Genomic DNA, 22,693 nt, shown 5'->3' on the forward strand with positions numbered 1-22,693 from the left:
TCATGGTGATTAATGGGGAAAAAACCCAAACCACATTACAAGCTCCTTCTCAGTGTGTTATAGCTCTACAGTGCCTTGAGAAAATCCCCACAAACCCAACCTTTCCTGAAAAACCCAAGGAAGCTAAAATGATGGTCCCTGGCTTCTAGGCAAAACTTGTCCTCTTAGATCAAAAAGTATACTAGAAAGTACATCTGTTTGGATAATTAACACAGCTCTCATCTTGCTCAGCAGTGGAGTATTCCGGGCTAATGAAGATTCAGACAAAGTTGACGCCAACTCCAGGCTGCGGAATTTCCTTTGCTGTTAATAGAGCCACTCACATAGTCTTTCTATAAATCCTGGGCTCCAATAAAGTGTATTATTTCAAATACTGCTTCTCTGATTATTATACTTCATAATTATGGAAAAGGCAGCTGATCCAGGCCAGTCATTAATTTGCTAGTATATTAAGTGTTGCAAATAACATCTTGTGATCACAACTCAATGCCAGTTAACACAGATATTTCTTACCACCTGTTGCAGGAAAGAAACAACCACTTTCCCTGAGCTTCATCCGTTCAGTTTTTCTTTCCCCGTTATAGGAAGAATAAAGCTCTTATTGCCTCTTATTACAAAAGTTAGAAACTCTATGATGTTAGAAGAAGAGGAGACAAAATATAAGACAGAAATCCAAGCCCGTTGAGTGAGAGATGGGATAGAAAGCGCCTGCCCTCAAGAACCAGCAACTGCCACAGAAATCTAGACCCCCTCTTACATCCCCAAAGAGCAAAGCAGTTGTGGTAAGGAGCACCTGAGCCAAGCACTTCATGGGAGACCAGGATCCATCTGTCTAAATGGGTAACAACTGTCTTGCTCCCAACAGCATTCAAGTTAAAGCATAACCAGAAGTTCTATTAATAACTAAGACAAATTGCCCAAGATAAGAAATGGCCACACAAATGTGAGTAAAAACACAGAACTTGAGTGCCTTCATTTGAACATCATCAGCAACAGCACTCCACAGTTAAAATTCTATCTATAAAGTCATTAGATAAGTCACTGAAAACCAGGTAACAATCCTTAGCAGCTACTCAGGCTCTTTGTTGCCTCTATCCCTACCCCTTTAGGCAGGACAAATACTTGGCATCTTTCTGTTAGTTATAATGCATTTCTCAAAACACAGCTTCTTCTATAATGAGGACAGTTGAAATCAATATAAAAAGGCACAAAGTGCATCAGTAATGGAGGAGAATGGAGCCCTACTGGAGCATCTGAACTACTCTGCAGCACAGAAAAACAGGGGTTTGGATGCCTTTTTTGAGTTGGTTGGTTTTAGATTTTTAACTATTAAGAGTTCTAGAAGACAAAAAGAAAATACAAAATAGTATGCTGTATTTCACATTTTTATTAGCTTCTTGCTGGCAGGCATTACACTTGGGAATAATATTGCACCAGGCATTAAAAATATTAATTCTACCACAGGGACATTTTGCATTTAGAATCCAATATAAATATTTCTAATCATATTTCCATGGCTACAGATAATATTTGGTTGCTTGATTTATATGCATAGAAAGAAACAGTTGTCATAACTGTAAGAAACTGTACTTATCAAGTACTTTTAAAAGGGAGAAATTTGTTTTCCTAGAATATTACAATACTGTTTATTTATTTAGAAACTAAATTAGACTACATGATAGCAGCTTTTCCCCAACTGCATTTTAAATTCTTTTTTGTTTCTTGCTCCTAGTGTCATCACGTTAGATGGATTAGAAACCATTTAAACAGAGGTAATTTTAGCACTTTTGAGTAAGAGAATTGTGTTAATGACATAAAATATCCTATTGGACTGATTCTTCGGACTCCCTCTTTCAAACAAAAAGGTGTCTTGACTGAACAGGCACATGCACGGTTTTCTTTTCAGAACAGGACAAAAGGACAGAGCTGCTGGAGAAGGAAACTCCTCCAGTCCTTATTGAGAAACAATAAATAGTCGTATAAAAAAAAAGCCCACATTGTTGCTTTAGTCAAAACCCAGACTCTCTTGGGATTACTGTCCAGTGAAGCTGCTAATCACTGAAGTGGCTCCTGGGGAGCCAGAATCAGTCATCTGTTTTCCTTGCCAGTCTACAGAAAGTCCAATTATGCTCCACTGTGTTCTCATTGGCCCGTTCACTCATATGATGAACTCTGGTATTCCTGATCGTGAAGCCTTGCTTTGTGATATACTCCATGAGGTGGACTCTGAGCGACACTTCCTGGTGGTAATCACACGGCCCAAAAGTGAAGGAAACCTGGCAGTCCCTGGTGTCCATCATATGCTTATTCCACTTTGTGAAGTGGTTTGAAATGCCTTCCAGTAATGAATGGACTTTTGTGGTGATAGTGAGCTGTGTGATGATTACAGCCACTGGGTTGGAGTACTTGGAAAGCTTCCGGGTGCTGGACAGCTCCACCACCTCCTCAAAGGTATCCACGGGATACAGCGGTTTGGGATCATTAAGACACTGAATGAGTGGTTCAATCTGATAGAAGTCTGCTTCCTTCCGCAGCAGGTCAAACTCCTTGAAGTCCAGTGGCAAAGTGAGCTCTGAGGTCCTTAAAAAGTTAAGAACATAACGGAAAAGTGGTCCATCTCTGTCAATAAAGTAATTGCCCTGAGAGTCCCTGGCAGTGGGGAAGTCTCCCCTGAACATGGCCCCAAGCATTGAGTCAGGATATCTCGTTAGAGTTGTGAGGGATGTCGTATACATGTGTCCACCCACATTTAGCGTGACTGGATCAGTCATCTAGAAAGAGAGAAATTGCAGAGTTTATCAAGCCACCACAAGAAGATTCAGTCACCTCACTGACACACATGGCAAAAACTGCAGGCTCTGGAGAGAATCACACTTCTATCTGAAGCCTTTAAGCGGTGTTGAAATCCGAACAAATCCAAGCCACCTAGCAACAAGGCACAACTGGCAACTAGACAGGGTGATAGTTAACATTCAGAATGCACATTTCCAGAATTCTTTAGAAATCTTAACAACTGAGCTGCTGTCACAGAAGCAAGTTTTGCATTTGGGCAACAAGGTTTTTTTCTATTCTACAGATGGGGAAATGAGAAGAGAGATACTTCCTGAAGAACAAGTTAGTCTGAATGAGGCCCAGCAGTGTTTCTTACTTTTACAATGTCTCATTCTAGACCAAACAAACAGGGGAAAAAAATAAAAGGAAAAAGAAAGAAAGAAAAAAAACAGCTGAACAAGTCCTAACCCTCTTTCTCTCCTTCAAAACAGGATGACAGTGCAAGTTTAGACACAAGACCAAGAGCTCACAAACAATATAATCCATGCTCTGGTTCAGAGGCATCATTAAAACAAGCAAACAGGAAAAAAAAAGAACTTTCAGCTTTTAAATCTAAAAAGACATTTATTAGCAAACGAGTATGCTGTGTAGAAGAGAGACGCAGAGCACAACCAGTCTGCATCAGCTTCCAAATAGCACATGAGGAAGCAAGAGAAAAAGGAACATAAATCCCATCTGGCCACCAACCCTAACAACTAGGACTGAGGCCAGCCAGAGGAAAGAGACATATGCATGGCAGCAGAATGTTTAGAAATGGAGAAAAGGAGAAAAATAAGATGCACTTGACTGGCTTGAGGCAGGGTTTGCAAAGAAAAATATTTTTCCTTCCTAAATAAAATTACAAAGTCCTTAAAATCACAGGCAGGAAGCACTATTTTCTGCCTTTGTGGGTTAGGAAAACAGTAACAGTGAGCTTAAGGCAACACTTAGGTACTCACTGATTGCACCTAGGAAACATGAACCTGAGCTCTCTCACAACCAGCACATGAGGTAAAGCACTCCAGAGAATGTAAGTAAGCTATTGCAACATGCACAGCTTTTCTTCTCACATGACTGAAGCTCTGGATCTACACCCAACACAGATCTGGAAGAACTCTTACTGTAAGGTCTCAAAAGCCCAGCTGCACCACACAGTACACACTTCCACAGGCTCCATATGCACTTACCATATATCCCCAGTCTCCATTATCCATCTGTTCAATTGCTTGAACTATGGTATTCCAAGTTTATCAGAAGGCTGCTGAAAGCATACACGATTTACCTCCTCTTATCTCCCTGCAGGAAAAAGCACACACAAAAACACAAAACAAAGAACAAAACATGGCAGACCATCAGTACCTACAAGAACAACCAAGGCGAATGCTTCCTAATCAAAGGTAGGCTCTCTGCCAGCAGAGCATTCAGCTACAAAACCACATTAGCAGGGGAATCTACAAACATGCTTCTCCCACCTTCTCCCTTCATGCTACCTACAGGACTGCCTCCAGAGCACATGGGTAACCACTCCATCGGCTGTATGACCATCCCAGTTTTGTTAAATGACAAGCAGTCTGCTTCTGAGGATAACATACATTTCCAGACTGCCTTCCACCTGGGAAACTGTGAGTACTTTGAAAGACAGATGTTCTTTTCCCAATTAAAAAGGTTGATTTAGCCACCACTGATCATACATGTGATTTGTTAATAGTGTCAGAACTCCCATGCTCCAGTTTTAAACTGCACAGAAGAATAAATCAAGCATGAAAGCAATGAACAACAAGCAGAACAAAAAATCTCTGTAAAATAAATAATTCAGCAGTGGAGAACTGCAATTGATAGCAAGAACATCAAACTACAACATGAATGGACTTCACAGACACATACGCACCCTCAAAAGAAATCTCTTCAGGGACAAGCCAGAGGACATCAAACATGTTTTCAACAACGCCCCAACAAAAGCAATTTGTGAAGTGGTTCTTGCTTTGACTTCCCTGTCCCTGAACTGCTGACTTGCATAAGGGGACCCTCTCTACACAAGCACACCAAGAGAAATACACAGCCCAGGTTGTGCGACTTGAGGTGGAGGGTGGGAGTGATTGTCCCCAGACACCAGTGGAGGTTTTCCAAAAGTGGCCTGCCAACCATGTCAAGTGATGAACGGACCAGAAGCTAGTCACCAATAAGCCTTTATCCCTACCCAGAGCCTGCCTCACTCCTGGAAATTTAGGTCAGTCTGTTTTAAGTAGGGTACAGCTTCGCAGCTTTGTTTATTTTTACATCTTAAAGACCACACAGTTACCAAGACTTCTGCTTCCATCCTCTTTACTTGCAAACTTCAACACACAGGCATCCAGCTAAAAGCAGCACAAAGATCAAGCCCAGCCAGAGTCCTACATTCCAAACCAACTGAAGGTTTACAGTTAATTCCCAACCAAAAAGTTTACTTGCCCTCCTCACTGCAGCAAACCAGGTTGGTCTCATTCACCACAGAACAAGGCCGTACATCCCACCTCTCTGGGCTGTGTTATCCCATCCAATCCCACAGCCTGGACACAACAGGGTCCAGGAGGTCAGGCCTTTGGGGGCTGGCAGCACAAGCACAGCGTCAGCTATGCCTCAGATGTATGAAAGAGTAGAAAAACCCAAATCACTGTATGAAAATCATGAGGTGAGACAACAGAAGACTAAGGAATACTCAGATACAGAACTAGTCATACCAGGATCCTATTTTTACAAATCAAGAGACAGAGCATGCCTCAAGAAAATACATTAAAGCACAGCCTAACAGCAGATAAACCTGGAATGCCAGCTCTTTTGCCAACCTCTGTAATTATGTCATTTAAACTGTTCACAAATCAGGAAGTGAATTCATTCAGGTTTTCTTTATTTGGGATTGTCATTCAAGTACAGCCCATTAACTTTTATCAGCAGCCCAGGCCTTTTCAATTCCATCAATTACAGGTGTTATTCTGGTCAAGTACAACACCAGCATAACACATAGATGCATTAAAATGATAGGAGAGACTGGTTCAAGCTTCTGATAGTCAAAGCAACATTTACTTGAAAGTGAACTGATGCAGCCAGCCCAGAAACTTTCCTAGTAACCATGATAGAGGAGATCTGCAGTGTTAATAAAATTAGCTTCAATTATATAGTCAGAATATTTCAAAGACAATGTCTATCAGTTATGTTATTTTGGTCAGCATCTAAATCCACACTACAGATGAATTAAGACTATCAGGGCAAGAAACAGATGATGCTGTCTGTATGAAGGCATGAACACATCTTTGATCACAGCACTGCTATGTAACGCTAGAGTCAATAATTTACGAGCAGTTTGCTGAAGCAAACCCACCCTTGACATAGAAGTGGCACTGAGAAACCTCACTGACTTTTGCATAAGGACCTAGAATCATTTGGCACACGCTGACCAGTGCTGGAGCAGGGCGCATGATGTGAACAGATGATACCAGGAGGCCACCTGAAAATGCTTGTGTGATCACAACTTCTCTCATCAGCCTGGAAGCTCTGAATTTCTAGACTTCACAGGCAAAAAGAACTCTGTTCAGGTGCAACCTGAGGTAAGTACTAGCAAAGCATATCACCAGAAGGATAAGGATGTACACCCTTCATGATGTACACCTTTTCAATGATGCTTGATGTTCTCCTGAATGAAATATGATGGTGCATCCACAGGGGTGGGCAGACACTCACTCCATCTGTACCCTGAGATGCAACGCCTCAGGCCAGCTCTTGTCCCTGTGTTAGACAACATCACATCGCACCCAGGGGCAGCCTCACTAACGTGGCTACTCATGTCCAAACAGCAGATGCGAGATGACATGCAGCCATATCCCAAACACAGCCTGCCTTTAATAACCGTAAGAAAAAAGTCATGCAAGATGAAATTCAGACAGACAAACTGCTGATACCATTTAAGCCAAATGGGATGTCACTCTTTGGTGAGAGCAGAAGCACACTGATTGTGTGAAATCACAGTCATGCTTTCGTTGAACTGCTTCTGTAAGCAGCAAGAAGATACACTGCATTAACATGGTCATTACAGCTGCTGCTGCAGCTAAGCACATCCCAAACTAGAAACACACAATGAGAAGGAAGTATCTTTGAAGAAAAAATACTCAAGTCATCATTTTATTCTTAGTACACCAAATCGGATACCTGCATTTATAAAATGCTCACTCTTACTTCATATGCTGTGACTCGGAGGATCACAAGGCTCTTCACAAGCAACACTACTACAACAGGTATTCCTATTAACTTCAGCAGGGCTTCTTCCAGGACAGAGCTGCTAACATGCAACCATTCTGCAAGCTGGAATTCAGAGAAAGCAAGTAAGAGTCAGCTGAACTTCTGCTTCTGTGAACACACACATGGGCTTAGGCAGGACAGGGGATGGTGGCAGCATTCCTGGGACCATGTGTATTGCAGTTGGTCAAGGCCACAGGCTACACACTGCACCTGGAGAAACCCACTGCACTGGCACCACACGCAGTTACTTGAAGGAGGAGCAGAAATAGATTAACAGTTAAAAGTCAAGAGTCATGCACCACCCGGTTTGCTTTGAATGGTTTCCATCTAGCCTTTCCAACAAAAGAATTAAAGGATTTACTTGTGGCACCATCTTTAATAGACACATTGGTATCAGTAGAACAACACAAGCTCTTTAACCTCCACACAAACTGTTTAACTGCTTATACAGATAAATACACCTGGAATTTCAAGCTACTCACCCACTTCGTGAGCTCCCTGCCTCTCACATTTAGATCTCCAAAGATTAAAAGAAACTCCTGCTCTCAGCACAGCTACACTGTACATAGACAACCTGTTTATTCCCCAGTCAGCCATAACATTTGAAAGGCAAGTTTTTATTATAAACCATTATCAGTTACCCACCTGAACTGACAAAAACTAACTAGCACCAGAAACGACTGCACTATATCACACTGTACAGCGAGACAAGTCTGCAGAGTGAACCCATGAGGCTTCAACACTCTGCCACTCTAAGGGAGTGAGGAGGAGGCAAGCTCTTAAAACAACCAGTTACCAAACCTTCTGGCAAATCACATCAGCTTCACTACAGAAAGCACCCATCACCACATGTCAAGTTTATAACAACTGATAATTAAAAATTAACTTACTTCTTGCTTTTCTTTAGTTGGTTTTTATTTTTTTTTTTTTTACTAATACTTAGTCTTCACCCCAGACAGGAGGGAAAAACGCTCACACCAGCCACTCAGCATTTTCACTCCTTCATGTCTAATTGCCTCACTATAAATTCCAAGATCACGAAGTTTCCTTCCCTCCCCTGAGGAGCTCTATTACATCCTGGTTTAAGTCCAGGTTCCAAACTTTTATTTTAATTGCTCGTCTGAAGAGCTCACATCACGGTATCACTTAGGTTCTCCTCTCACGAAAGCCAAAAGAAGACACTTGTATGCAACCCTGGTCGTGCTGACCCTGTGCTGCTGAAGTAACCCCAGGCACCCATGCTTAAAGCACCCCTGACAGCAGTTGGGTTTTACCCACGTATTCTGCTTCTTAGGAACTAACCAGTAGTTGGTTCTGTGTGGAAATATGTCTCTAAACAGTTCTAGAGAAAGGCAAGTGTCAGAAACACCAAGCCTCCCTGCCCACACCAGTGGGGCTCAGCATGAGCATGGATCAAATAGCAATACAGCAAGACAGGGGCAGAAGTCCCTCCTGTGAGCCCAGGCCAGAGAGGGGCCCAGACTTGCAGCAGGAGATGGGAAGTACTAATTTCCATCACAGAGGAACCAGCGAACTCATGGTGGAGGAACTCTCCCCAGAATCACAATGATTCAGCAAAGATGCTGGGAATAAACCCAGACATTTTATCTCCTCCCTGCAAACGACCCATGAGCCCACAGTCTCCCCCCACCCCGAAACAGTGTCACAGCTGTGCCTCCTCTCCCCGGTACAGGAAAAGAACCCATTCCCCTCTCTGCGTGGGGCAAGACCCACATATCCTCACCCTCTCTAACAGAGATCACCGCCGGGTACCCTGTCTCCCACCCCAACTAGATGCAGGACTCACGCAACAGCTGTCCCACCCCATCCCTAACACCGGGTCCCCGCTATCCCATCCCGTAGCCCTTTCCTGGCACCGAAAAGACCCCGGGAGCCCAAACCCGTGCCCTGCACCTCACATCCTCCCGGGATGGGGCCGTCCCGCCCTAAAGTGCTGCCCGCCCCCTGGGCGGCCGGCCCCGCGCCCCCCAGTCCTGTGGCGGCCCTGCCCGGCACTCACGGAAGCAGCTCCCGGCGCTCAGGCAGAGCCCGGTGGCGGCGAGGACAGCAGAACGCGAGCGCGGAGCAGAGCCGTCAACGCGGGTGGGCACGGGGAGAGGGCGTGTCCTGACCAAGCCACGCCCCACAAAGGCCGCACCACCTCGCGTCGTTGGGGCGAGGGGCGGGCGCCCCCGGGCCGCGGAGCACCAGAGTACCCCTCCCCTCAAGGCCGCCGGCCGGGTCCTCCCGCGGGGTGGGAGCCGCGTGGCCCGAGCACCCTTGTCGCTAAAAGGCGAAGCCGTGGCGGCGGGCGGGGCGCTCAACCCCCGGCCATGCGCCTCCCCCCTCAGCGCGGGGTGGGTTCACGATGGTCCCTACCGACCGCAGCTACCACTACTATCGCCGTTGAAGGAAACCGGAAGTGGCGTTTAAACACCGCGCCGGGAGTTCTCGCGAGCGCTCAGGGTGGGTGGTGCGAGGCAGCTCGCCAGGCCGCGCGGGGCGGGGCCTCCGCATCACCCGCGGCGCCAACGGTCCGACGGCGCTAGAGGACACGGGCAAGATGGCGGTGGCTGCCTCGGCGTTGCGGCACCTGGCCCCGCTGGGACCCCGCCTCACCCGCATCCCGCCGCACGGTTGCGCCGGCGGGCGCCTGCTCCAGCATCGCAGGGGGCTGCGCCTCTCCGCGCCCGCCGCCATACAGGTAACAGCGAGCTCGAAAAAGGGAATTGGGGGAAACGGGCTCGTGTCCCCCTCAGGAGAGGCGAGGCCTTGCCCCACTGGCTCCACTGTCTCACAGGTGACTGTGCGGGATGCACTGAACCAGGCGCTGGATGAGGAACTGGAGAGGGACGAGCGCGTTTTCCTGCTCGGCGAGGAGGTGGCCCAGTACGATGGCGCCTACAAGGTACGTTGGTGCTGTTATCGAGCCGTGAAAAGTCCTCGGCCGGGCGCTGACTGCTCTCTCCTTCCAGATCTCGAGGGGCCTCTGGAAGAAGTACGGGGACAAGAGAGTGATCGACACTCCGATCTCAGAGGTGAGGCTGTCCTATCTCCTGCCCTGGCGCTGCCTTCAGTTGCTCCCCCAGCACTTACCCCTTTGATTTCCATCTCTTTCAGATGGGCTTCGCAGGAATTGCTGTTGGTGCTGCTATGGTTTGTAAACGTGCATTTCTCTACTTCCAATTTAAAAAATTAAACCTATTTCTACGTTAAAACATACTAATATACATAAATATATTTAATAGGCGGGGTTGAGACCAGTGTGTGAATTCATGACATTCAACTTCTCCATGCAAGCGATTGATCAGGTCATAAACTCAGCTGCCAAGACCTGTTACATGTCTGCAGGATTAATCGGTGTTCCCATCGTCTTCCGAGGCCCCAACGGGGCATCAGCTGGAGTGGCTGCCCAGCACTCCCAGTGCTTCGCTGCTTGGTATGGGCACTGCCCAGGACTGAAAGTTGTTAGTCCTTGGAGCGCAGAAGATGCCAAAGGTCTGCTGAAAGCAGCCATCCGGGACGATAATCCAGGTGAACACAGGCAGATTGTGGCAATACCTCGCACCTGATCCTGAAAGAAAATGTTGGGTTTCTGCTCCTGCCCCATTTAAAAAGAAACAAGATTATTAAACCCTAAAACACTCAGGTTCAGGGTACTTAGAAAGGCACAGAAGTATTATTTTCCTAACAGTCACTTCCTTTATTAGCAGTAGATTAATTTTGTACTGTTGCCACAGCTCTATATCTTTAGTGCTGGTTTGGTACCAATCAGGAAGGTTAGAAACATTTATGAACCTATTGTAAAGGGGGTTAAAAAGGATAAAGTTAAACCAGGAGGAATTCCTGCATATACAGTGTCCATATAAGTAATTTTTATAGATAATGAAATCCAGATGATAAATTCAGAATGTCATTAAAAGCAGGGCAACCTCTGTTTTTATTTTTCACAAACATACATGCAGAATGTAAGACCTTTTTAAAATGGGTGATTCTGCCATCATGTACCAAAGTTAAACACCTGATCTTGTAGACAATTTATTTTAAATCAGCCTACTACAAGAAACCTGGAGAGGGGCTTTGGACAAGGGCCTGTAGGGACAGGACAAGGGGAATGGCTTTAACCAAACTGAGATGAGCTCTTAGGCAGAAGTTCTTCCCTGTGAGGGTGCTGAGGCGCTGGCACAGGGTGCCCAGAGAAGCTGTGGCTGCCCCATCCCTGGCAGTGTTCAAGGCCAGGTTGGACAGGGCTTGGAACAACCTGCCTGTGGCAGGGGGTTGGAACTGGATGTGCTTTAAGGTCCTTTCAACCCAAACCAGTCTGGGATTCTATGAAGTGATGACTGTGATTTATTTTAATTGCTTCTGCAGACATGCTCAAGTCTTTGTTGCCCAATGGGTTTAGTACAGTGAGTGAGTCTGCTGCAGTACTGTTAGTGTCAGGACAGTCCCATGCCTGCAGACGTATACATTAATCCAAGTATGTTTTCTTCTAGTTGTGATGCTGGAAAATGAGTTGCTGTATGGTGTTCCTTTTGAACTGTCTGAGCAGGCACAGTCAAAGGACTTCGTTATTCCAATTGGAAAAGCTAAAATAGAAAGGCAAGGTAAGCTGAGAATAGTTTTATTTCCTTGTTAACTGAACTGCCTAGGGACCTTTTCTAACCTCATAGCTATTCAGAATACAGTTTTTATGAGACACAGAGAAGTATTTCAAATGTTAAATGTTGAAATATTACTTTATCCAGTAGAGTGCTTTATTGTCTGTTGCCCATATAAAGAAAGATCACCTTATTCTCTGTGTTCTACCTAAAACTATAACCTTCCCAAGGATTTGTTCCCTGATGGCTGAAAAGCCTCTTGTCCTCACCTTAGTATGTAATTTTTGTCAAAAATGCAAAGAGATCATTGTAGTGTTTCTGCGCCTTTGTTCATCATTTACCACTGAATTATACGAATGTTTGAAAAGGAGAATCTGAAAAACTATTAAGTATCTCTCCAGTTCCCTGAATTAAAGGATAAAGTATGTGTTTTAGCAGAGTCCTGCTGTTGCCATTCTTCATGCTGTGTATGGGCACAGAGTAGTGAGGATTTGAAATAAACCTAAGGAACTTAGATTTCCAAGGAACTCCTAACATTACCTTGAGAGGAGCTTGAGGTCTAGAAAAAAAGCTTCTTAAGGGGTTATTTTTTAACCCTTGTTTCTGTTTTAGGAACTCATATTACATTAGTGTCACACTCAAGACTTGTTGGATACTGTGTGGAAGCAGCTTCTGTACTTGCCAAAGAAGGTGTAGAGTGTGAGGTGGGTGAGATTTCTGTTGCTTTTCTCTTTTCCTGAAGTGCGGAAAAAAATCTTTTAATGCCTTAACACCATGGGCATTTCATGATTCTGCATCTGACCTTTTCATCACACAGTTAAGGCAGAACTACTGATGATTTTGAGAGCGACCCAGCTGTATGGGAACCAGAACAATGACAGTGTATTTTAGTATGGTTGGATCTTGACATAGCAAGACTCACCTATCAAGGATTTTCCAGGAGCCACCAGAAACTGTTCCTCACAGTCTCTGCCAGAATAAAAAGTTAGAAATGTTATTAATGTTAGGTCTTCAGTGAGAATAGATGAAAGTGCTAAAGGACACTGTAACCCTTTTATTAAGTAGTAACTGACAGCCTTAGATTGTAGCAAAACTCAAGAGTCTTTCTTTTTCTCCCCAGGTTATAAACATGCGTACCATCCGACCAATGGATATTGAAGCAGTGGAAGCCAGCATTGTGAAAACAAACCATCTAATAACTGTAGAAGGAGGTTGGCCACAATTTGGAGTAGGAGCTGAAATATGTGCCAGGATCATGGAGGGTATGAGTTTTGCAGTTACGTGTGTTGATCTCAGTCTCTAGTCTAAATCCTGATGACTTCTTGATAAAGCCAGATGAATACAAAGTTAGGGTTCTAGATCTGAGGAGCTTGAGCCTAGATGTCTTGCTCCAGAGATTTTCACAGGGTGGATCCAGCTCATCTTCACTGCAAGTAGTCTTTATCCCAGGAATTTGACTGTGAGAGAAGCAGGATAGAATTTTTTGCCTGAACCATAGTGTATGAAGATAAACAAGCAAAACCAGCTTTTTCTGGAATATTAGAGCAACAGGAACGGGATTGTTTGAACAGATTAAGGTTTAGAAATTGAATTGAGAGAAAAGCATAGTGTATAGCAACCTGACATCTCTCTTGTTTCAGGACCTGCTTTTAACTACCTGGATGCTCCAGCTGTGCGTGTTACCGGTACAGATGTTCCTATGCCCTATGCAAAAAACTTAGAAGATAACAGCGTGCCTCAAGTGAAGGACATAATATTTGCAGTGAAGAAAGTACTGAACATCTAAGTTGTAAATACATGCTTTAAAGTCCTGCTTTACAAGTGTTTATGTTGTTGGGCAAGTTGTATGCATAACTTCTATTGTACAGTTACATGAACTTTTCTATAGTGGGGAAAGCATTGGTGACCTCCCAGGATGTTTATATCAGGTCACCCTCTAAGCCACATGTCATGTAAGTAACAGTGTGGTCATGCTTGTTTGTTCAACAGTACAGGTGGATTAGTGCTGCTGTATGTGGAGAAATCCTGTTGTAAACTTGGAGTGAGGAAAAAATCCTCCATTTCTGCTTATCTTGTAATTAATTACCAGACCAGCTGCATTAACTGGCTTTAGTGGTGGTTGAAGGAAGAACTGCAGTGAGCAGTGGGAGGCCCCAGTACAAGCCCTGGAATGCCATGGCTCCCTAGGAGCCCAGGTCACAAGGCTTATTAAAGGTGAAGGATCAAACAGGTGTGGGTGAAACCTCACTTGGCAGTTCAGCAGTTAAGTGCTGCTGTTTGTACAGAGGGGCTTTGGCCCTGCACTCTGAGCGCTCTGCTCATGCAGGAAAGCTTCTGCACAAGAGCTTTATTTAATAAAAATTCTCTTCAGTATGTGATGGGAAACACTACACAATTTTTCATTACTAACAGCCACATTAAGTGATAAAAATGCTTTGCATCACACGGGCTAACAACAGCATGCTCAAACTTTAGTTCTTACAGTGCAAAATAAGCTATTCTACTCAGACTCACTGAGCTCTGAAGCAGCAGTTGTGTAGACGGTGTTTGGAGAGCTGGGGAAGTGGCAGCAGCCTTTCAGTAGATAGCTTTGCACTGGGGTTCAATCCAAGGAGGGCTCTGCTGGGTAGCTTCTGGTACAGAGTGAGAGCTGCCTGTATCAGCCTGGCTTGCCCCAAACACTTGTGGCTTTCCAGTGAACTGCTGGAGAGGAGACCTACTTACCTCTAAGGAGCAGAACAACTTGGATCCTGTTTCCATGAAGGGCCAGGAAAACCTTTCAGGGTATTCCCCTTTGCAGAACTGCTGTTAGGTTCTTAGGAAGTCTGGCTTCAGGTGCAATCCTGGGTGAACATACCCACCACCACACTGATGGAGGAATTCCATTAATATTTTAATAAAAATTACTGGATATCACAGGTTGCATGAAACTGTACAGACGTTCTCTGCATAGTAACAAACACGGATGTACTTGAATTTAAAAAAATGGATTATCTTTAATCCTTTAAAGTGCAATTTGTTTAAGGTTTTAAATCAAAAAAAAAAAAAAAAGTTCTTTCAATAAAGTTTAAACTCTAGAATTAACTTGGAAGTAACTTTGCATTTAACTAAAACAAGAATAATATCCCAGTGCCCTGTTAACTCCCCTTTCAACTCATTTCCTCATTTAAAAACACTTCCCCTTAGAGTTACAGGTAGGGTGGCCATTTAAGCAAGTTTAATGAGACAGCATTTTTACTCCACCAGCAACTAGGGCGGGAATAGGATGTAATTCTCCAGTTCCCTCACCTGTGCAGTATGATTTAAGGATGGGGGGGGGTGTGTGTGTGGATTATCTAAAACAAAACTTGCTGATTCAGTGCAGCAAGAATTAAGATGAGTTACAAGTGCATGAAAAGAGCTGAAAATCTGAGCAGGCTAAAACTACAGACCTCTAATATGGAAAAAGGGATGGAACAGAGCTCTGGAAAAATGCATTAATTTACCATGATCATGGCAATTCTTATTTTCAATTTTTTATTCAACTGTATAGAAGTTGCTGTGCTCCTGAACCTGCAGCTAGAGAGTAATGTTCTTGAAACCAAGTGAAGAATGGAGAGTACTTATTGCAATGTGGCAACGCGATTCAGCCAGGGCAGTGCTGCTACTCAAGGAAAGCTGAAACAGGGTAAACGGAGCTACAGTGTGACAATGCGCTGGTGCATCAGTCACTGGTCAGGAGGGTCTTATTCCAAGACAGCACAGGAGGGGAAGAGGGAATTCAATCCCGGTGTGTCCAGCGGCCTCAGCTGATCCTGGGAGCGCTGTAGTCGCAGGTCTGTGTTTTCTTCAGAGTTCCTTTCTGAAAGTTCTGAATGGAGCTGAGTAAGGCTCCTCGGCTTGTGCTGACATCAGGCCGTGGGCTTGGCTGCATTGGTACCTCTGTACTCGGAGGAGGAGGAGCTGCTGGTGTCAGTGGCGGTGGTGGTGGTGCTGGGGGTATCGATGATGCTCCTGTTGAGGAGAGAAAATGTAGTTTGATTATGCCAATGAGGTCCTGCCGCAGAGCACTGCAGCTGCTGAGCTGCACTTGGTCACTCCTGCTCTAGTCATGTCATCCTTTGAATGCCAATGGAGTGTGAAGAACAGAATGGATGAAAAATGTCAAAATGATCAAATGCCTCTATCTGCAGGTGGGTCATGTCATCTGAGACACCTCTGAAAGGAAGCCTGAAGAACCTCAGAACTCGGGGATGCAAAACATGACTCAAACACGAGATCACTTAACAGGGCTTCTTAGCTTGCTTGTCTTGCTTGTCCCCAGTGAAGCAGTTTGATCTTTGGCTCATGAATAGTAACAAAGACTGGAAGTAAATCTCACTCTGTTCTTACTTACATGACTGCTTGTTTGGATTATACTCCAGTTTTACAGTACTAACTGCAGATAGAGTTTCCTGGAAGTGCTTTACACTTCCACAGTACTGACTCTCAAAACATGTTGTAACAAATGCTTGCTTCACAGGCTGAATGAATCACAACAATCTGCCACTCACACTGCTTGCCTGCCTCTGTGTTCCCACGAGTCACCCTTGCTTTCTGAGTCCCATCCATCTCATGCTGCTCATCTTGCCCCAGCCTCACATCCCAGCTCCCTGGTGCACACAGGTAGCTAGCCCAGCAGCAAGGGCCTGCATGGAGGTGCTTCCTGGCAGCTCAGATCCAGGCAGGTGACCTTATTTGCCCCTGCTCTTGTGCAACTCTGCTGCTGCATGTTGCACCATTATTTGTACACATGTATAATCAAAGATCCAGGTAGGATTAAGAACAAAGGGCTTTAGAGGTGACCATGTGCCATTCCACAAGACATCCATGTGAAGTGGCATTTGCAGCCCATCACCCGCTCTATGGGGAATGATGGACCTTTCTTGTAATATTCTGGAATGAGTAGGGGCATAATGATTAACACCTTAAAATTCACTGTTGAACTAACTACATCATCTAGATCATGAGTTATTCCATAGTAAGACTTAGAGACACAAATGTCACCTATAGCTTAACACTCGCTTCTGGTAACCTACAAACGAATACACAGCTAAGTGGCAACAGCTATGATGCTGAAGGACAACAAAGAAGAACTACATGAGGCCGACCAAGAGAGAGGTTACTGAAGTACAACTGCTTGCTATGAAGTAAGCAAATATCAAGCAGTTAACGTTATGGCACACAGACTCGAGGTATTTGATGAAGGATAAAGCTCAGCTACAGAAAATAAAACCAGCAGAGTTCTCTGTGTTCTACTTTTCTCAATTCCTCACTAACACTTGCTCTCAGACCAACAAGTAATAGGAAAAAAAGTAATTCCTGTAATTAAAAGAAAAAGCATTTTTACTAGATGGAAGTCGTAACTCAAAGCTCCCTCAATTTCTGTTTGTACCAGTCTTTGACAAGAGACATTTCCCATATGGGAGCAAGCTCAAAATGCAGAGTATTAACACAAAGCATCCCATTTTGCCAGTGTACATTGATATATGCTGTGACTGTAGCACTTCCAACTCTTCAGGAAAAATTCTCATTGTCATGAAAACCTCCAGTGACAACACAACATGGAAGTACATACTGGGTTTGTCTTCACTGTCCTCCTTTCCAGAGGAAATACTAAAGTCCTAGTAGAGATGTCAGAGATCAACTGAAACAATTTAACATGCCTGTTGCATGTGGATCAATTGCTCTCTTCAGTAATCAAAACATTACACAATGATAGCACAGACTGAAATAAATTGTACATTGATGCTCTGGGGCCATCAAACTTATCTAACTCTAGTTTTCACACTAGCCAAATATGTAGGTCAGTGTACTATTAGAAACACTGGAAAACCATCCTGTTGGTCAGAGTTCTCCTGTTTCTCATGTGTGTAGAATATGCCAGCAAAGCACAGCAAAGCAAAATTGAAGAACAAGAACAGTTCAACTTGAAGTAGTTAAAGTAGTCAAAGCAGAACACTGTAGGACTGGCGTTGCAATGCTAGCACCAAACTGATCGGATGAACTGCTGTAAAACAGCCAAGACCAGCTCATCATAGATGAAGCAGCTCCAAATGATGCAAGAACTGCAGAGAACAAAGACAAGATTCCTGGCTAGGATTGCAGGGTGAGGTTGAAGAGGCTATGCAAGTAGCTGGACAAGATACAATAGGGAATGACCCTGAAAAGTGGCCAGGGGTCTGTATGGCACACAATGGTAACAGATGCAGTGAAATACTATGACAGAGAAGGGGGTAAAAAAGCCACAAAGTGCTTGGATCACTAAGTATTATCAGGCCAAGATTCCATGTGTTACATTCAAATTTTGGTCTGGTTATTTTACAATGAGGATAGAAAAGACAGAGAAGTAGGGGGAGAGGCCACCTTCTCTGCTGGAAAATGGTTAAATTCCTCATCACACAGTTAAGCTCTTGGGAGACTAGTTACAGACAATGATACTCTTACATCTGAGCTAAACCTGAGATCTGCCTTAAAACATAAATACACACAGGTTTTAGAATGGTATCTAACTAGCTATGAGCATTACTTATGAGCATTACATATTGAACCTATTAAGAGCATGATTCTGGAAATCTTAAATCCATTCATCTCAGTTAGTCCATCAAAACCAATCTGTCCTTTCCTTCTAGACATGAGTTTGGCAAAGGAAATCTTAGTTCACCTTTATGTTCTCAGATGCAATTACATTTACAGGTTAAACTGTTCTGCCCAACAGTGAATATTTTTCTATTTACTAGAAAAAAAACCCCATATTTGAGAGAAGTGCTCAGTTATCACTACACCTTTCTGATATACATGTTGGAAGAAGTTGCCTGCAAACACACATTTTACTCATTCATGCAGTTTTAAGAGTAAAACACTCAAACAAGAACTTACCAAAGGTTTTTTACAGGGACATTTTTGTTAAAAGAGTGTGTTAAAAGGAATAGGAAGTAAATCAGATGCTGTAAACTTGATGCCTGAATTGAAAGAAAAACTTAATTATGAATTTAAAGTGACAGTAATTGTGCAAGCAGCATTAAACACTTGACTGAGAATGGGGTGCAAGAAAATAATTTTAGTAAGAGAGTTTTTAAAGATGCTGTATTTCATTAAAGTAATCCATCAGAATGTTTAGATCCTCTTCTTCTAATCCCTCCCAAGTTCAAATTTTACATTCAAATTTTACATTCAAATTTCCCATGCAGAAACAGAGCATCTTTAAACAGAGAAATCACCATTAGCTTACTTTTCTGAAAATTCACGTTCAAAATGATGCATGCTCTATTGAAGACAGCAGAAAAAGAGAGAGGACACAAGTTAATCACCTGGTTCCCGTGTCAAAGTGAGAAATACAGATACTGTTAGCTGCAAAGTTAGTACAAAAACCAGTACGTTCTTATTCATTAACAACTATGAGGATTACAGATCGATTACTAAAAGGTACATACGCAGTAATGATTCTGAATAACCAACCATAATTTTCCGTGCTGAAAACTTTGTTATACTTGATGAACAAACACAACACACATGCTTTCAGTTGTACATGTGGTAATTCGAGCTTTACAGGATTAAAGTGCATTTAAGAGAGATTTAGCAAGAAATCTGCTGGCAGATAAGCCATAGAAGACAAAATCCATTCAGTTTAAGGAACTTCCTGTTGTATTAACACCTGTATTTACACTTATGCTGCATGGGTTACAGCCACTCAGGAAGAGCATGTACTAAAACACTCAAATCGTCTTATATTAATGTGAAGGGCAGAAAAGATGCACCATATGGGTGTATATACGAACATACGTCAGACAGAAGGACTCAGAACAACTGGCATAGAAAAACAGCTAAAGCTAAATACAACTCTTTTACTTTATTCCCAAAGGGAAGCCCAGGGAAGCAAAAATGGCACCCTCCAAACTTTTCTCTGTTGTTAGAGAGCTCACTGGTATCTTATGGGCTTATTGGATTTAGAGGAGATGCGCTGAAGTTTTAAATAACCCACACCACAGTGCTTTGCATCCCTTCTGATCCCAGCCACAGCTCACAGCCACAAAGGAAAATAACCAATTTTCAAGGAAGCAAAGAATTATGCAAGTGGAGAAAAAAGAATCAACATTCAAGGGAGAATGTCAGAAACATTTTGGGTACACTTCTATATCAGCCTTCATTATGCCATGGCATTTTATCTGCAAGATGCTTTGAGATGCCGTGATTCTAACACAACCACAAAGCCAGACTGAAAGCCTTATTCCCCTTTTGAGAGTCATCGCACCACAAGCAAGTTTAGAGGTAAATATCCTTAGTAAGAACAAGGAAACTGGAAGAGATACAAGCAATAGACACATCACTTGCTACAAAGAAAGTTGTAAAATTGGGCCAGTGTGTCTTTCATCAAGCCAGTAACAGTGTACTTGCTTAAACTAGTTAGAACTACAACATTCCCAGTGACAAAAATCACGCACACTAGCTTTTCTCTCAGAACTAGTATCTGAAGTTTATTCTATGAAGTCTACTCACAAACCCATTCCTGAAATTGTAACACTTGCCCTTACACCCAGTCAAAAAAATCAAAGCACCTTCAGATCGGAACAAAGGCTACATGCATCATGTCAAACGGAGCTGGTCACCACAAATCACCATGAGTCTGAACAACAGAGCTAAGTTTTGAGCCTAAAGTTGAGCCATTTTTCAGTCATTTGAGCCATATCTCACATAAACCTGCATCACACGCTCACAACTTGAAAAAGCTTTTAACCAAATTCCAACAGGTTCAGGTTAGAACATAACTAAAAGGTTGGTTTATTGCAGGAAATTTTCTAAGCATCTGTCCATTTTGGAGGCAGGAGGTTTTCTTTTGCGTTTTCAGCTACTTTCCTTATTAAAGCACACAGAACTTGAAATAAACCCTTCAGTCAAGAGTCAGGACATGCAGAGAACAGCACTGTTATTGTGCAACACAATAACTGTAATTATCTTGTTTAGACTAACTGGAAGAAGTCAGTTCATAAAACCTACACTTCAGCATACCCTCAGCATGAAGGAGAAATGACTCATCTGCATTTCAGCATGACTGATTTAAATTACATCACACAGGCTGCAGTGTCCTTTGAAAGACCATCCACAGCAAACACAAATTTGATTGCAGTGCTTAAGTTAAGGAGTTGTGCTGTTCTTGGAAGCAGAAATCCTATAGCGTGAGTTATATGATGGCAATGCTATGGACTGCTTCCCTTCTAGAAATGTATTCCTTTCACACATTTTGCTGTTAATGTTTGCCAGTGCTCCACTTCCAGCTTTTCAGACTGAAGCACATGCACTGTCACTCAATATTCAGATTTGTACTCATAGAATCATAGAATAGTTAGGGTTGGAAAGGACCTTAAGATCATCTAGTTCCCACCCCCCCTGCCATGGGCAGGGACACCTCACACTAAACCATGTCACCCAAGGCCTCATCCAACCTGACCCTGAACATCCCCAGGGATGGAGCATTCACAGCTTCCCTGGGCAACCCATTCCAGTGCCTCACCACCCTCTCAGTAAAGAATTTCTTCCTTATATCCAATCTAAACTTCCCCTGTTTAAGTTTGAACCCGTTACCCCTTGTCCTGTCACTACAGTCCCTAATGAAGAGTCCCTCCCCAGCATCCTCATAGCCCCCCTTCAGATACTGGAAGGCTGCTATGAGGTCTCCACGCAGCCTTCTCTTCTCCAGGCTGAACAGCCCCAACTTTCTCAGCCTATCTTCATATGGGAGGTGCTCCAGTCCCCTGATCATCCTCGTGGCCTCCTCTGGACTTGTTCATGAGCATTTCTATTGCCCACTCAAGCAGATTCTTTGCCACTTCCCACCACTTGTCCTAAACATGAGCAAAACTGTCTGCACAGCTACCCAGCAAACTGGAAAACAGAACTGGCCACAAATAATAAAGATATTATTTTTAACCCAACTCAGTCTTTAACTTGTTTCTACTAGTTGTACTGGTGTTATCAATGGGCTGCAGCAAAAATGGGAGATTTATGCAGCCTAAGCCACTGAATTTGTCACACCCAAAAATCCTAAAACTACATCACAGCAGTAGAGATGTAAAGAGACAATACACAGAAACAAGGGATTAACAAACAGTATTTCAGAAGCAACAGACCATTAACATCAGAACAAATGCATACTGCAACAGAAGGCCCAGAAAGGACCAGAAAGTGGCAATGTCAATAGGCCTTGTGTAATAGAGACTTACACTCTGTGGGTTAAATCATACCATGTATATCTCAAGAAAGGTTATTCAATGAAAAGTAACAGTATTAAAAGGTTCTCTGTGGCCCTCAAAAGAGGAAACATGCCCATGCTCTAGCTGACACAAGATAAATGTCATCTCTGTGTTCCATCTTTGAAAACCATCATCCCTCAATCAACCATCCTTGGAAGTAACACCCGCAGATGAGGGGCAGGGGGCAAATAGAAAACCAAAAAGAGAGACTGTAATGAGTCTTGAACTTACCTGCTGTGGAGGGCGGAGTGGGGGATGACGGAGATGTTAATGGTGAACTCGCCCCAGAGCCTGCTAAATAAAACAACAGTAACTAAAGCTGTGCCATTAAAATTCAATAGTCAGACAAGACACATTGCTGGAAACAGGCCAGTTTTACTGAAGGAAGATCCAGTCCTGCTTCCAATGAAATCTTGGGAAGGATCCCCATTCATAGGAACCATATCACTCAGACCCAATCTGAACACAGAGGCTTTATAGTACACACTATCAGAGGAGGTCCAAACACATAGAAGCACACTTAATAGTACTCAATCACAAATATCTCTTTCCTGTTGTTTAGGCTGTTGGATTTTGGCGTCCAAATTCTATTCTTCCTAAGAGCTGTGCCACTGCATGGATGGCAGCCCATTTCTCCTTCTAAGATTTTCAGTCAGTTGTTGCACTCCGCAAGTTACTCTGGTAACTGACTTTTGAACAGTAGGCTGCTTTGGACACTTTTTAGCCAAATCAGTGTTCAGTAGTACT

At 43.5% G+C, this 22,693-nt stretch overlaps 4 protein-coding genes across 12 annotated transcripts in view; 1 reads left to right on the forward strand and 3 right to left on the reverse strand.

Moving 5' to 3' along the window:
• LOC308224929 (protein CFAP20DC-like) overlaps positions 1 to 9,131 on the reverse strand; it is a 136,910-nt gene extending 127,779 nt beyond the window's left edge. For 2 of the 3 annotated variants that reach the window (XM_080625315.1, XM_080625309.1), the window contains exons 1-2: positions 9,101 to 9,131; positions 3,999 to 4,107 (exon numbers count right to left, since the gene is read on the reverse strand). The gene's annotated coding sequence lies outside the window, so the exon portion shown is untranslated. Of the gene's footprint in view, positions 1 to 3,998; positions 4,108 to 9,100 lie in introns of those variants that run through there. The other variant, XM_080625310.1, reaches the window with a different exon arrangement.
• Positions 1,377 to 9,240, reverse strand: KCTD6 (potassium channel tetramerization domain containing 6). 3 transcript variants are annotated; one of them, XM_080625325.1, is made up of 4 exons: positions 9,101 to 9,228; positions 7,018 to 7,143; positions 3,999 to 4,107; positions 1,377 to 2,771 (listed from the first exon to the last, which is right to left on the reverse strand). In XM_080625325.1, exons 3-4 carry the CDS (start codon positions 4,023 to 4,025, stop codon positions 2,085 to 2,087), a joined length of 714 nt encoding a protein of 237 aa, XP_080481451.1. In that variant the 5' UTR covers positions 4,026 to 4,107; positions 7,018 to 7,143; positions 9,101 to 9,228; the 3' UTR covers positions 1,377 to 2,084. The 3 variants fall into 3 exon arrangements, with proteins under 3 accessions (XP_080481451.1, XP_080481449.1, XP_080481450.1); XM_080625323.1 differs by lacking the exon at positions 7,018 to 7,143 and having other exon boundaries at positions 9,101 to 9,240; XM_080625324.1 differs by lacking the exons at positions 7,018 to 7,143; positions 9,101 to 9,228 and adding an exon at positions 4,700 to 6,973.
• A 328-nt stretch (positions 9,241 to 9,568) lies between these two features.
• On the forward strand, positions 9,569 to 14,797 carry PDHB (pyruvate dehydrogenase E1 subunit beta). Its single transcript, XM_080625322.1, has 9 exons — positions 9,569 to 9,784; positions 9,881 to 9,988; positions 10,056 to 10,118; positions 10,201 to 10,236; positions 10,329 to 10,614; positions 11,577 to 11,687; positions 12,294 to 12,385; positions 12,802 to 12,943; positions 13,322 to 14,797. Exons 1-9 carry the CDS (start codon positions 9,644 to 9,646, stop codon positions 13,465 to 13,467), a joined length of 1,125 nt encoding a protein of 374 aa, XP_080481448.1. The 5' UTR covers positions 9,569 to 9,643; the 3' UTR covers positions 13,468 to 14,797.
• Positions 14,798 to 14,941: 144 nt separating this feature from the next.
• The window catches only part of PXK (PX domain containing serine/threonine kinase like), a 39,001-nt gene continuing 31,249 nt past the window's right edge, over positions 14,942 to 22,693 (reverse strand). For 3 of the 5 annotated variants that reach the window (XM_080625319.1, XM_080625316.1, XM_080625320.1), the window contains 2 exons: positions 22,178 to 22,240; positions 14,942 to 15,674 (listed from right to left, as the gene is read on the reverse strand). In XM_080625319.1, the coding sequence (XP_080481445.1) occupies positions 15,466 to 15,674; positions 22,178 to 22,240 (272 nt within the window). In that variant the 3' untranslated portion in view covers positions 14,942 to 15,465. Of the gene's footprint in view, positions 15,675 to 18,578; positions 18,662 to 22,177; positions 22,241 to 22,693 lie in introns of all 5 variants that reach the window. The other 2 variants (XM_080625318.1, XM_080625317.1) reach the window with 2 other exon arrangements.

Source organism: Psittacula echo (assembly GCF_963264785.1).
Source record: "Psittacula echo genome assembly, chromosome: 9".
Taxonomy (NCBI): Eukaryota; Metazoa; Chordata; class Aves; order Psittaciformes; family Psittacidae; genus Psittacula; species Psittacula echo.